Here is a 15,261-nt window from a genome sequence, read left to right on the forward strand (position 1 = left end):
TGCATTCATGTGTGAATTTTGTCCCTGCAATTGGACTGACTCAGGAATTGACTGGCTGGGTAACAGCCCCAGGTGCCTTGATGCGCAGATGTCCAAGTGATGGAGGATGCCTGAAGGAAGTGTATGATGGCTCATGGGAGCTACAGTTAAATGGCTTGGGTTTGCTCTGTGTTGTCATTGTGATGAGCTTTGTGACTTTGGCCAAGTGACTTAACTGCTCTGTGGCTCAATTTTCTTTCTTTCTTTCTTTCTTTCTTTCTTTCTTTCTTTCTTTCTTTCTTTCTTTCTTTCTTAAATGTTTATTTATTGATTTTGAAAGAGAGAGAGAGCAGGGAAGGGGGAAAGAGAGACAGACAGAGACAGAGAGAGAGAATCCCAAGCAGGCTCCACACTGGCAGCAGAGCCCGATGTGGGGCTCGACCTCATGAAACGTCAGATTGTGCCCCGAGCCGAAATTAAGAGTTGGTTGCTTCACCAACTGAGCCACCCCTCAATTTTCTGACTTTAAAAGTGAGGGATAAAGTGAGTCCTTAAAATGTTGATAATAAGCGTGAGTAAAGGTGGTAGGGGCCTATCAGGTAGGATTATGAAATACTTAACTGAAAGGGTCTATGTAAGTCAAATTAATAATTAATTAAAATTAATAAGAGGTGAATGAAAACATTAAGGACTGTGATCAGTACTGGCCCTGTAACCAGGTGGAGAACAGCACGGTGGTGAGGAGTTCTGGTTTTAGGGGTAGATTTTAGGACTTGAGTTCAAATCCCAGCCTTGCCACTTACTAACCTACTTACACCTCAACTATTCCATTTGAAAATGGGAATGATAATGCCTCATAGGACTGTTACAGGATTAAATGACCTAATACATGCAAAGTTCTACTCTGTGTCTGGCATAGAAAAGAGTTTTATTATTTTGGTTAAATGGTAAGCAGAATAACATTCTACTTCTAAGAACTCCATTGTTGGCTTCTCAGAATGCTTGACGTTCTTTTTATGTATTTTCTTAAATGTTTATTTATTTATTTTGAGAGAGGGAGATAGTGAGGAGGGGAGGTTCAGAGAGAGGGAGAGAGAGCATCCCAAGCAGGCTCTGCACTGTCAGCGCGGAGCCTGACGCGGGGCTCAAACTCACAAACTGTGAGATCATGACCTGAGCCGAAACCAAGAGTCGGATGCCTAAGTGACCAAGCCACCCTGGACGGCCCTGAATGTTTGACATTTTTAGCATTGGAGTTACTTCTTTGGGTGTCAAGTGAGGTCACTAAAAACTCCCTGATAAAATAAACTTTATTATCTGGGTTGACATGATAGAAGTTATTCTTCCATTATAGTGAATTCATCTACTGATTAGTTGCCAACTGGTGTTGAACACAGTGGACTTTCTTTTTTAAAAAAATGCTTTTATTTATTTTTGAGAGAGAGAGACACAGAGTGTGAGCGGGGGAGGAGCAGAGAGAGGGAGACACAGAATCCGAAGAAGGCTCCAGGCTCCGAGCTGTCAGTATAGAGCCCAGAGCGGGGCCCGAACTCACGAACCGTGAGATCATGGCCTGAGCCGAAGTCGGATGCTCAGCCGACTGAGCCACCCAGGGGCAAACACAGTGGACTTCCTAAATGTGTGCTTGGGGTATGTGTTGTGATGGGCATGGTCCCTATCTCGAAGGCTCTAACAGACTAATAGGGTGATTGGGGCAGGGGACAGAGACAGGCAAGTAATCACAACATATATCAGATGGCCATCAATGCTGCCACCTGGCCATCGATCGATGCTGTGGGAACTTGGAGGAGGTAGCAGGGATACCTGAGAGCATCGTGGAAGTCATGAAAAGAGAGTGAGCTGGGAGGCCAGAGGATGGGCTATGTCAGGGAGGGGGTGAGGGAGGAATCCGAAAAGGTGAGCTAGCTCCAGATTGTGGGGCACTTTGGTGGGCCATTTGGTTAGGAGACAGTCAGGATACAAACATGTATCTCTGATGAGTTAGAGAATTCCACATTCGCTGGGAGAAGGTGCCTTTTTCCTTACAGTTTCCACTTAACTCTTGGCTGAATGACTGAGATCGTCCATGATTCCCTCTTATTAGTTTCTGAATCCTTTAACGATGCCCATGGAAGACTAAAAAATGTCCTTCTTCCAGATGTTCGTGGCTTCCTCGCATATAACTATATAACATATCTGGAAGTCCCAGGGCCAAACGTCAAGGTTATAGCAACTCTCCTCCATCTGCTAGGCTTAACACCCTGCAATAACTTGCTATTGTTTTTGCAGCCACCATATGTTATCCTTGACATAATGGCTCGTGCAATTGCCTCTTGTTGCATAGTGGCAATTGCTCTTTGAATGCATTAAAAATGATCCAAAGCATAAAGCCAAATCTGGGCTGCTGAGTAACTCAGCCACCAGATGTAGGTGCCTGCTGTTAGGCAGAATCCCAAGGCATGAGGAGTTTGGAAGCCTAGAATCTCTGACTGGTGGAACATGGGTGTCATCTGCCTCACAGCTCAGCTAAGGGCCAGGTAGGTGATGTGACCTGCCCAGTGTTGCAGCCCAAACTGTTCTCTTCATGCTGGGAACCATATTGAGGTCCACAATTTCTTCTTTCCTACCTTCACCTTTGGTTTCATTTCTTCATTCGGCGAGTCTGCACCGGAGACCTACTGGGTGCCACGCAGGACTTCCCAGTCCTTGGAATGGTGCTTTTCCTGGCCCTGAAATCAGGAATCAAATAATACCCACACCCCTGTTCCTTGAGCAAGTCCCTTAAGTTCTCAGAGACTCAATTTCCATATTTCTCAGATGCAGATATAACCTCTTCTCTCCAGAGATCATCGATTTATTTACTCATGTATTAAATGGTGTAGAATATATGTGTCATGAACTGAGCTCGTCCTACAGATACACTGATGGGCAAAAGTAGATGGCGTTGTAGCCCTCAGAGAATTTATAATCTCTTGGTAGAGACAAGAGGTATCCAAACAGTCCTTGAAATATGTGTAAGATGATAACTGGGTTAAGTGCCAGGAAAGGAAGGTGCGTAGCATTGTCTTAAAGGGATGTGACCCGGGCAGGGAGACTGGGAAAATCTTCCCTAAGGAAGTGATAATGGAGCTAAAAACCAAAGGAAGATTGAGAATTATTTGTAAGCCTTTTTTTTAAATATACATTCCAGCTAGTTAACATACAGTGTAACATTAGTTTCAGGTGTGCAATATAGTGATTCAACCTTCCATACATCACCCGCTGCTCGTCACAAGTGCCCTCCTCAATCCTCATCACCTGTTGAACCCATCCCCCGCCACCTCCCCTCTGGTGACCGTCACTTTGTCCTCTATGGGTAAGAGTCTGTTGGGGCGCCTGGGTGGCTCCGTCTGTTAAGCGTCCGACTCTTGATTTCAGCTCAGGTCGTGATCTCACCATTCGTGAGTTCAAGCGCTGAGTCGGGGTCTGGAGCCTCCTTGGGATTCTCTGCCTCCCCCTCTCTCTGCCCCTCTCTTGCTTGTTCTCTCTCTCTCTCTCTCGTGATGAATAAATACACATTAAAAAAAGAGTCTGTTTCTTGCTTTGCCTTTCTCTCCCTTTCCTTCCCTTTGCTTGTTTGTTTTGTTTCTTAAATTCCACATATGAGTGAAATCATGTGGTATTTATCCTTTTCTGACTGACCAATTTCACTTAGCATTATACTCTCTAGCTTCACCCAGGTCATTGCAAATGGCAAGATCTCATTCTTCTTTTATTGCTGAGTAACATTCCATTATATATAGATATCTATATCATATATGTGTATCACATATGTATATATCTCATATCTATCTATATCATATCTATATCATATGTATCATGTATGCATATATATATAGATATATATAGCACATCTTCTTTATACATTCATCTATCAGTGGACTCTTGGGCTGCGTCCATATCTTGGCTATTGTAAACAATGCTGCTGTAAATATCCAGGCGCCCGTATCCCTTTGAATTCATGTTTTTGTAATCTTTGGGTAAGCACCAAGTTGTGCAATTGCTAGGTCGTAGGGTAGTTCTATTTTCACTTTTTGAGGAACCTCCACACTCTTTTCCAGAGTGGCTGCACCAGTTGGCATTCCCACCAACACTGCAGGAGGGCTCCCCTTTCTCCATATCCTCACCAACACTTGTTTTTGTGTTGTTGATTGTAGCCGTTCTGACAAGGTGTGAGGTGACGTCTCATTGTAGTTTTGCTCGGCATTTCCCTGATGATGAGTGACGCCGAGCATCTTTTCATGTGTCTGTTGGCCATCTGGAGGTCTTCTTCGGAGGAATGTCTATTTGTGTCTTCTGTCCACTTTTTTAATTGGATTATTCATTTTGGGGCTGTCGACTTTTATAACTTGCTTATGTATTTTGGATACTAAGCCTTTCTTACATGTCATTTGGAAATACCTTTTCCCATTCCGTAGATTGTCTTTTAGTTTTGTTGGTTGTTTCCTTTGCGGTGCAGAAGCTTTTTATCTTGATGAGGTCCCAACATTCATTTTTGCTTTTATTTCCCTTGCTTTCAGAGACATGTCAAGTAAGAAGTTGCTATGGCTGATGTCAAAGAGGTTGCTGCCTGTGTCCGTCCTCCTCTAGGATTTTTGTGGTTTCAAGTCTCACAGTTAGGTCTTTAATCATTCTGAGTTTATTTTGCATATGGTATAAGAAAGTGGTCCAGCTTCTCTCTTTTGCATGTTGCTGTCCGGTTTTCCCAGCACCAATTATTGAAGAGACTGTCTTCTTCCATGGGATATTCTTTCCTGCTTTGTCAAAGACTAATTGACCATATAGTTGTGGGGTGGAGAGGGCTACAGTTAGCACATAGGACCTTGGTGCACAACTTACAAAAGCGCTTTCTTCTCTGGGCCAAGGTGCTTAGCTCCGTGAGCTGAGTGGGGGTTGGATTTCAGCCTCCTTTTACCCCCTTTGCAACTCATCTTTGTGCAGGGCACAACCTGCCTGCTGGACATGGCGGCCCAGGTTTGAGAGAATAGAACTTGGGATGGGTTTATTACTCTTTTAGAATATTCAAGAAGCTCGATTTTGCATTTGGCTTTTCTTTTCTGCTTCAGAGTAGGAAGTGCATAGTGTCCCAATGAAGAGGCCCTAGAAAATGCCTCGATTACCTAGGAGGAGAGAATGATTATAATATTCTATATTACTCTGCTGTTTATTGATTCACAGAGCATAGTCAAAATGTATTATTTTTCATCCCTAGGAAACAGAGACTAGGAAATTTTAACTAACTTGGCTACGGAGTAGGATAAAATCTCAAATCTCTGGACCTTCCGTGGTACCTTGATTACATTATGCTGACTCCTAGCTGTGATGTAATCATTATTTAGAAATGTTTGTTAACAGGGACGTTAGTTATCCGTTTATATCTGTGCTCTAACTTCTTTTGAAATTACCTCGACCTAACTTCACTCTTTTGAACTTTGCTTGGAAGAATGTTGTTTTGACCAGATAAAATAAATTGTGAGGGCCGCTTTCTTATATTAAAATGGTGACCTTGCTGCATATCTTTACAATACTCATCTGTTCCCATCGCACTTTGGTCGCTGTGACAAGCCTGGTATTTTAATCGCACATATTTCAAAGGCCAGAGGAGGAAAAATACAGCATCTTCTCACTCTGAGATTCACATCACTTTTCTGAATGCTTATTTTTTCAGTTTTGTAGAGAAAGGCAAATTCAATTAATTTTCCAAGGCCTAAAATAAATGAGCATAAAGCCATGAAATCAATACGAATTCAAGTCTAATTAGCAGACTAGAATTCTCAGCAATTGCTTTCTCTACAGATATTATTGTCGGCCCCTGATTGAGAGAACACACCTGATCCCCCTGTGTGTTCCTTGGCGTGTAACACGATGCCGACCACACTCTTGCTGCTAACAAATTCATGTTGGTGGAATGAGAAGAACAATTGTCCTCTCTCCTTGCCTTTATCCGTTACGCTGTGGCCAGAATGACCGTCCGTCCTCTAAACCCATCTTGATGCCTTTGCTACAAATGAGTTTTCTCCAGTGATCCCTTTGCCGAGTCCCTACTCCTCTTTTAAGACCCAGCTCAGATGTCGCATCCTCTCCCAAGCATTTCTCAGGTGCAAGATGATGCCTCGCTCACCTCCACGTCTCCAGTGCCTGGCACAGAATCAAAATTAACTGTGTATTGAATGAGCAGGTGAATGAACGGAGGGGACAGGGCCAGTATCCCACAGCAGATTAGAACTTGGGCTCTGTGGTCTGACAAACCTGGACTCTTAGACCTGCTTCTTGACTTACAATGGGTGTGACCTTGGTCAGATTACTTACTGGCTCACTCTGGGACTTCGTTTCCTTGGCCATAAAATAAGGACAATGATAACATCTGCCTCCAAGCATGCTTTTAGGATGAAATGAGATCCTGTGTATAAAATCCCTCACCTCATCAGAGCGACATGACAGTCCATGTTGATAAAATTGTTCCACAGGCTTCCTTTGATTGCCCTAGAGAGATTGCAGTCTGGCTGAAGCTGGCTGACCTCAGGGCAATCATATTAGACAGAAGTGTTCTGGTTGGGGAGCCATGGGAAGGTCACGGCCACCACCCCATTTTCCTTCCAAACTAAATGGAGTAAAACTGTAAAAAGACTCCCAACTAACTGGAAAACGCTAGTTGACTAGAATTTTCTCTGGCACCTGAGTTTTAGGAGAAGGAGACAAACCCATATCTGCAAAAAGGAATCTAGTATGAGGATTTTTTCGAAAGAGAGAAATTTTGCAAGTAACTTCAGGGCATGAGCTCAGAACCACCTTTAACCTAATCTTCTGTTCCTTTACATGGGGGCAATACATACCTTGGGGAACAAATTTAGCTCATAGGCTGGTGATTGGTTTGTTCAACACTGTTTAAAAAAATTCTAAATGGATGCCAACATGAAAAAAACACTATTATAGAAATTTTCAAACATATGCCAATTTAGAGTGATTAGTCTTTGAGTTTCCATGTAACTATTATCCACCTTCAGTAATTAGCACTATTCTGCCACTCTGTTTCATCCCACCTCTCTTTTGTTTTGCTTTGCTAGAGCTTTAATTTTTCTTTTTTAATGGCTTATGTTTTGAGAGAGACAAAGACAGTGCGAGTGGGGGAGGGGCAGACACATGCGCGCGCGCGCGCACACACACACACACACACACACACACACACACACACAGAATGTGAAGCAGGCTCCATGTTCTAAGCTGTCAGCACAGAGCGTGACGTGGGATTCGAACCCACGAACTGGGAGATCGTGACCTGAGCCGGAGTTTGACGCTTAACCGGCTGAGCCACCCTTGCTTTGCTAGAGTTTTAAAAGCCAACACCAGATAGCAAATCATTTCACTCATATATATTTCAGTGTATATCTCTATCAGGGAAAAACGTAAAAAAAATATAACCATAACCCATGATCCCAACCAACAAAATGAAAAATAGTTTCTTGATATGCTCTAAAACCTAGTCTGTGTTCAGTGTTCCCTGATTGTGTCAGTAAGATCTTTTTATAATTGTTTTATTTGAATCAGCATCCAAATAGTCCGCCCACCAACTCCATTTGTTGGCTATGTGTGTTAAGTCTCTTAATGGGTAAGATTTCTCCTCCTTTTATTCTGTGCTATTTACTTCTCTCTTTCTTTTTTAATGAAAATTTTTTTCTTCTCTTTTTTTTTAATTAAAAAATTTTTTTATTTGGGCGTAGTGGACACACACTGTCATATTCATTTCAGGTGTACAACATAGAGACTGGACGATTCTGTGCCTTGTGTTATGCCCACCACAAGCGGAACTCCTGTCTGTCACCACAGGGCACTGGTACACTGCCATTGACTCTCTTCCCTGGGCTGCACCTTCCACCCCCGTGACGTACCCCTTCCCTAACTGCAAACCTGCGCCTCCCGTTCCCCTTCAGCCATTTTGCCCAAACTTCACACCTTTCCTCTCACGCCATTTACTTCTTCAAGAGTTTTTTAATCGAGGGGTGCCTGGGTGGCTCATCGGTTAGGCATCCGACTCTTGATTTTGGCTCAGGTCGTGATCCCAGGCTCGTGGGTTTGGCCCCGAGTCCGGCTCTATGCTGAGCACAGAGCCTGCTTGGGGTTGTCTCTCCCTCTCTCTCTGCCTCTCCCCTGCTCACAGGCAGGCACGTGTGCATGTGAACGCATGTGCACTCATTCTCTATCTCAAAATAAGTAAATAAACTTGAAACAGAAATCGATAAATATTTCGCAAAATCATGGATTTATCAAAGATCTGGAAGCTCTGGCTTGCTCTCATAAGGCAACATTTGGCAGCCGCATAGTAGAGGCCACGGTCTTTAGGCCCATGCAAGTGCCTCTGGTAGAGTCTTTAGTAGACCCATAGTAGAGTCTTTAGGCCCATGCAAGTGCCTCCGGGTATCCACAGTCCACACCGGTCCCCGTGGCACCAACCAGCTGAACTCCTCCGTGTTGCCTACCCAGCCCCCGTGGGCCTTGTGCTGGCCATCTCTGACCTACGTATACATCTGTTGGGCAATGAGAACTGAATCCTGAATGATGACCTTGATGTTTAAAAACATCCCTAGTCAGTAAGTAAATGTTCAGCTTTGTGAGCTATATTACTTAGGTAGGAATGTAAGCTGAAATGTTTTATAGCGTCGTCAGCAAAGAATTAAACCAACAAAAGATTTTTTTTTTTTTTACAAATCCTACGTGGGTCTGGAAGTTCGTGAATTAGCATCTCTCTTTTCTTGAGCATTCATTCTAGTTAATTTGCTTTCCAGCCTTCCATTCTGTATCTTTTTTATCCATGTGGAGGTTCGATCCTACAAAGGCCATTGGACAAGGTGTCCCAAGACCTCTGTGACCAATGAGCTACCATTTTGCTTCTCTGAGACACCTTGCCGGGTGGAGGTCATAACTGCCTGGGCTCCAGGGCCGTTGTGAAGTGCAAGTACGGTAACAGATGTGAAATTAGTTTGTAGACGTTGTGGCTCTATACTTAAACAGGTATTACTATGCATACGGCTAACATCAAATTATGTATAACAGCCTCTTTCACACCTCTGTGCGCTTACTGTGTTGTTCCTTCCCCCTGGAATGCCCTTAAGAATTAATTGCTAGTCATCTGTGGTCCCCAAACACTTTATGCCTATTTTTTATAACGTTTGTCACACTGCACTAAAGCCATTTGTTTGCATCTTTGTCTGACCCTGGGTGTAAGGAAGCTTCAGTGTGTTCAGAACAGGGCACACGGCAGGGTCTCCGTAAAGGTCTTCTGAATTAGATAGGGTTGACTTCAATCATTGTTATGTGCACCTGTCTTGAAGGACAAGGTCGGCACCCACACAATGCTTTAGGCATATCGTCTGATCGCTGACCGTTTAGTTTTGTATTTTTGACTTATGTAAATGCCTAGACTTTTTGAGTATATTATTCATAAGCTAAGCTCATCATCAGTGAAATAACCTAAATGTGAAAGGCCTACTGTTGAAAACGTTTTTGTTTTGTTTTGTTTTGTTTTTTTTCCTGCTGGAGAAAACCAAAGCTCGCAGGCATTGTTTTGACTCCATCACCTGGTTCTCTTCCTGAGCCGAGGGCTCCTTTTCTCTTACAGCTGGTTTGCCATCCACCCCGTCAGCATGAACAATACCAATCACCTTGTCAATAGTGACAACATGGGCTATGCATCTTACCTTTTTGAGCAAGAGAAGAACAAAGGATATCTACCTGGACAGGTGAGATTTGGGTCATTGAAAACATCATCTTAATTCATCAGATCCTCATTTGTACAATGCTCAGAATAGCTGATTCAAATCTTCAGTGTAAAGTGTCATCAGGCACGTCACATACTAATATGCTTGGATAAAAAGAATTCTCCATCCTCCCTGAGAGGGGAAGAAAAATTAACAATGACTGTGTCAAATGCTGCTGACATCTGTAGCTTCATAAAGTTGCAATTAGTTAGAGAAGGAAGGACAAGCTCAAGATTTTTGCAATACGTGATACTTTTTGATCGGCTTGGGAATATGATCAACCGGGTTGATGTTAACTTTTCTCTTCAGAGCTATCAAAGTATTAAGTACCTTCTGAGTAGCATTAAGAACCTGAATGAGGAGGGGACAGGTGATGAATCTTTTCTGCGGTCCAGATTTCCCTGTTAATGGCGAATTTCCTTTTAAGGAGTTTCGTCATACTTTCTTTTAATAAGCCCCAAGGGAGAGACGACCCTAACCCACCAGACTTATTATTGTAACTTTGAAACGCAATGAGGGATGGAATCAGAGATGGGGGCCGGAACTCAGTCCATGTGCCTCAGAAATCTTCTCAGCTCTGTGTTAATTACTGACTACAGATAGCTAAGCGGTTGGGGGGGGGGGGTGGTGGGGAGGCTGCTCTGTTGGATCCTAAGGTCCAAGTCCCAAATGCCAAAGAATATAGGACGATAAGAACCCCAAGCCCTTGACTAGGATAAATGTCTAGAAAGTGCAATGATACCAAAGTTATTAGCCCCATGAACATTCATAGTGATCTTTTAGCTCCTGACTGATAAAATGCTATTTTTTTTTTCATTTTAGCCTGCATTTTAGGGAAAAGAAAGGAACTTCCCATTTATGATCATTGGCTGGGGCATTTTGAGATAAGTTATATTTTTGGTGTAAAAAAAAGACACATGATCTCCAATACCTGCTTAGTTCTTTCCCTAAGAAAATTGAAGTCATGGAAGGTAGAATTGCATCAGCTGGGTTGAGGTTAAAGTCTGACACCACTCAGAAAGGTTATGTGCTGTTACTTCAGGTTGAAGAGCTAAAAGAAAAGATACATGGAGGTAGATCTGGATGGTGAATGCTATATTTAGGTTCAGTTTTGCCACAGGAACATCTGGATTCATATTTTCTTTTTAAGCCAGTAGGGATATTTATTTTTCAAGGAGAAAGGGACCTCTCAGCTCCAGACACAATACCAGGAAGGAGTTTGATGAGTCAGCATTTTATACCGTGTTGTTGTATGCTGTGTTTCTTGTCAAAATGTTTCTGTTTGTGGCACAGAGTTGAAACTCTCCTATTTGAAACAGCTTTATTGATCGTTGGAATATCATGAGCGTGATAACATGCATGTTGACTGCAATGTGAATTTTTCGCAAAGTTTCTCAGAATGTCCTACCTCCTCCTTTTGTTGTGCTCAAATGGTTTTGAAGAGTTCCCCAGAGTGGATGGAATGTTTGTGTTTTGAATGGAATTCATTGTGGGAAATAAGAGAGAATAAAAGGCAGTTGGATGTTTCTTTTGGCAGGGACCCTATGTAGCAGCCTTTGCTTCATCAAACCTCGGAGATGTGTCCCCCAATATTCTTGGCCCGCATTGTGTCAACACAGGAGACTCTTGTGATAACGCCAATAGCTCTTGTCCCATCGGTGGGGTAGGTAATTATGGCATGAGATCTTTGTGTTTGCATCTCATGTGCATTTTAAGTATTCACCATTAACTTATAATTGTGTTCTCCCCAAGTGCACCCAGGCCTACTGACCTCTCAGGAGCACCCACTAAATTTCGATTGGATAAAATTCTAGTTCTCCATTGGATTGACTCTTAAGTGTTTTGAATGGTGAGGCAATTAGTAAATGTCAGAGATGAAATACCCTTGCCCAAACTTGGACAGTCTGAAACATTTCACCTTGGCATTTCTGATATCACAAGTTAGTACCAGAAACTGCTTGCCTGAGATGTTTCTCACTTGTGAAGTCTACAGCATTTTACACACACACACACACACACACACAAAACACATCAACATTTTTTTTTCTTTTCTTTAAAATCACAACAGGGGTGCCTGGGTGGCTCAGTCGGTTTAGCGGCCAACTTCGGCTCAGGTCACGATCTCACAGTTTGTGAGTTTGAGCCCCGTGTCGGGCTCTGTGCTGACAGCTCAGAGCCTGGATTCTGTGTCTCCCTCTCTCTCTGCCCTTCCCTTGCTCATGCTTGCTCTCTCTCAAAATTAAATAAACATTGGCATGCCTGGTGGCTCAGTTGGTTAAGCATCTGACTTCTGCATAGGTCATGATCTCCCGGCTCATGAATTCGAGCCCTGTGTTGGGTTGTGCTGACAGCTCAGAGCCTGGAGCCCACTTTGGATTCTGTGTCTCCCCCTCTCTCTGCCCCTCCCTTGCTCATGCTCTCTCTCTCAGAAATAACTAACTAACTAGCTAACTAAATAAATAAACAAACATTAAAAAATAAAAATAAAGTCACAAACAACAAATCTTGCTGTCAAAACTCACACAACATGGAAAACCTAGAGGGCAGTAAAAAGTGAGTTCCTCTTCATTCCCTTCCTTCTCCCCCCTCCCAGGAAGTTACCACTATCCCACCTCTTCCTATATACTTGTCCACACATTCACGAACAAAATTTTACAACTTCTCTGTTGATTTTTTTAGTGGGACTGGGATTCGAGTTTTCCACCTGCTTTGTTGTCTTTAAAATTGTTTTAGGGCTGAACACAGGTCTGTGTGGCAAGATTTAAAGACTTACTATTATTAGTATGGCTTTATTTAGGCCACACCGTCATTTATTTCATTGTTTCCCTGCCACGTTCATTTAGAATTTTTCTGCCTTGACGTGAGAAGCAGATCGTAGTTTCTGGGCTCTTGTTCTTTGTGTTTATAGAACATGTCACCTGTGATATGACTTTTATTAAACGTCATTTCTGGGCTATTTATTCTATTCCCATCAATTCTACCCAACGGGTAGTAGAGCGTAACAATTAGAGTTTTCTCTTATATATTACCAGTCTGGTATAGAAAGTCTTCCTTTGTTACTCTTCCTTTGCAAAACGCTCACACATCATTCATTCACATTTGATTTCAAGATTACTTGTTGAATTCCATCATTCAGAGAGGAAACGTTTAAATAAATTATGGTACCTGTTTATGTACCATAAAACAGGTATTATTATGTACCAACAAACTGTACTGTGTTGGAATATTGAATGTGGGAAAAAGCTCACAGTACACAATGTTGATTTAGAAAATCAGTATTTGGGGGGCGCCTGGGTGGCTCAGTGGGTTAAGCATCCGACTTCGGCTCAGGTCACGATCTCACGGCTCGTGAGTCCAAGCCCCGCATCAGACTCTGTGCTGACAGCTCAGAGCCTGGAGCCTGCTTCGGATGCTGTGTCTCCCTCTCTCTCTGCTCCTTCCTGTCTGGCACTCTGTTTTTCTCTCTGAAAAATAAACATTAAAAAAAATTTAAAAAAAAAGAAAATCAGGATTTAATCTTTTATATTGATTATGATTGCAGTTTTTAAAGTAAATGTATTGTAGTGAAAAGACAAAGTGAAACCCACTGAATTGTTAACCCTGACCTTCCCTGTTTGGCATTACTATGGCATTACAGGGGGGGTTTATTCTGTTGATTTTGTTCATTGTTTTTATTCTATTTATACACTTTTGTAGTTTTTTCCTACAAGGAGAATACTTTTAATCAGTAAAAATTATCACAGAATCACACCCTCTCCCGCGACAGAATTCTCTTTCTCTCCATTCCATTCCATCTGTTAGATTTGCTTCCCTCATGATTGCAAGATGGCAGTTAGTACTGAGGACGGTATATCCTTTTCTCCCCCCAAATATGGTGAGAGGAGAGAGAGAAAACCCTTCTCTAACCATGGAATAAAAGTTCTTTTCCTTCTGATTGGGTCACGGGAGGTACATACCCATTCCTGGACTGAAACGGTTGCAGGGGAAATAGTGTGCTGACAGGCTCAGGCTGGGGTTCCTGACCAATCTTGGGGAGGGCCTAGGGAATTAACCACGGTCGTCTTAGACTTACCTGGGCTGGGAATGGAACCATTGACTGTGAAAGACGCGATGCCTTTTTGAACAAAATCGTGATTCGCTTGAGAAACAGAAAGAGGGAAGTGGGCAGATGTTGCCGTATCTCTTGCTTTCACGTAGCTTCTTTCAACAGATTTTTTTTTTTTTTTTAACTTCAGAAACTAGCTTTCATTAAAACAAAGATATATACTTGTTAACAACGCAAACGATGTTGAGAAGTTCGGGAAACGAAACAGGTCAATGCGCAGCCTCTAACTCCACGATTAACCTGTTAAACCTTAAATGAACATCCTACTAGGCAGCCTTTTCGGCTTCCACGCTCCTACGTGTCCGCACAGTTGTACACAAATGAGGTCACGCTGGGAAGGCTGTTCTATAGCTGCTTTCTTATTTCCCACGAATATACTTTATTTTTTTTAGTTTATTTGTTTATTTTGAGAGCAAGAAAGAGAGAGAGAAAGCAGAGGAGGGGCAGAGAGAGAGAGAGGGAGAGAGAGAATCCCAAGCAGGTTTCACGCTCAGCATGAAACCCAACACGGGGCTCGAACCCACAGCCCTGGGATCATGACCTGAGCCAAATTCATGCGTCGGATGCTTAACCCGCTGAGCCTCCCTGGCGCCCCTCCAGTGAATACACTTTAAAACATCCTTTAAACGAATGGTACAGTTTTCAATTTGAAGTACCGTCACTTAGTTCACCGATCCCCTCGTGATGAATATTTTCTTTCCTTCCCTCCTCTCCCCCTTCTTTTTTCCTCCTGTCACATAAACGGACTACATGTGTCATACATATTTTCACGTGTGTATGAGTTTCACCTCAGGACAAATTCTTGCGAGCGAATTTGCTGTTCAAGGGAAAGCACAGTTCCCATGGGGGTGACCATGAGTCCTGTCCCCAGCCACAGTGTGTGAGTGACCCTTTCCCCAAAGCCTCCCTGATGCCTGGTTTATCAAGCGTTCAGTCTTTGCCAACAGAACAGGTGGAGTTCCTTTTTGTAGTTTAAATGTATATTTAATGATTCACAGGCTTGAATGTATTTTAATATTGAATAGAGATTTACATTTCTTTTTTGCAAATCACCTATTTTCATCTGTTTCCACTGTGTATCCAGTAGGATTTTTTTTTTTTTGCTTTTTTCCTCCCAGATTTATTCAGATATAATTGAGAGATAACATTGTATCACTTTAAGGCATACACTGTGATAATTTTGATACACATATAGGATGCTTTTTACTGCAAATAAGAGAAAACCCAACTCCATAGGGATGAATCGGAAGGTTATTAAGGAGGTGTTCATCCGCATTTTCTTGAAATGCTTTTTAATTTTCAATTATAGTATTTAAGTATCTGGTCAATGTCAACGTTTTCTGGGGTCAGAAGGGAAGGATAGAGCCAGGTTTATCTACTGATTTT

General features: G+C 42.5%; 1 protein-coding gene across 3 annotated transcripts in view; it reads left to right on the forward strand.

The window, feature by feature from the left end:
- Window positions 1-15,261, forward strand: part of ASAH2 (N-acylsphingosine amidohydrolase 2) — a 100,435-nt gene that overhangs the window by 58,172 nt on the left and 27,002 nt on the right. For 2 of the 3 annotated variants that reach the window (XM_053206814.1, XM_053206813.1), the window contains exons 9-10: window positions 9,608-9,752; window positions 11,308-11,433. In XM_053206814.1, the coding sequence (XP_053062789.1) occupies window positions 9,608-9,752; window positions 11,308-11,433 (271 nt within the window). The remainder of the gene's footprint in view (window positions 1-9,607; window positions 9,753-11,307; window positions 11,434-15,261) is intronic. The other variant, XM_027049918.2, reaches the window with a different exon arrangement.

This window comes from Acinonyx jubatus, chromosome D2 (assembly GCF_027475565.1).
Source record: "Acinonyx jubatus isolate Ajub_Pintada_27869175 chromosome D2, VMU_Ajub_asm_v1.0, whole genome shotgun sequence".
Classification (NCBI taxonomy): Eukaryota; Metazoa; Chordata; class Mammalia; order Carnivora; family Felidae; genus Acinonyx; species Acinonyx jubatus.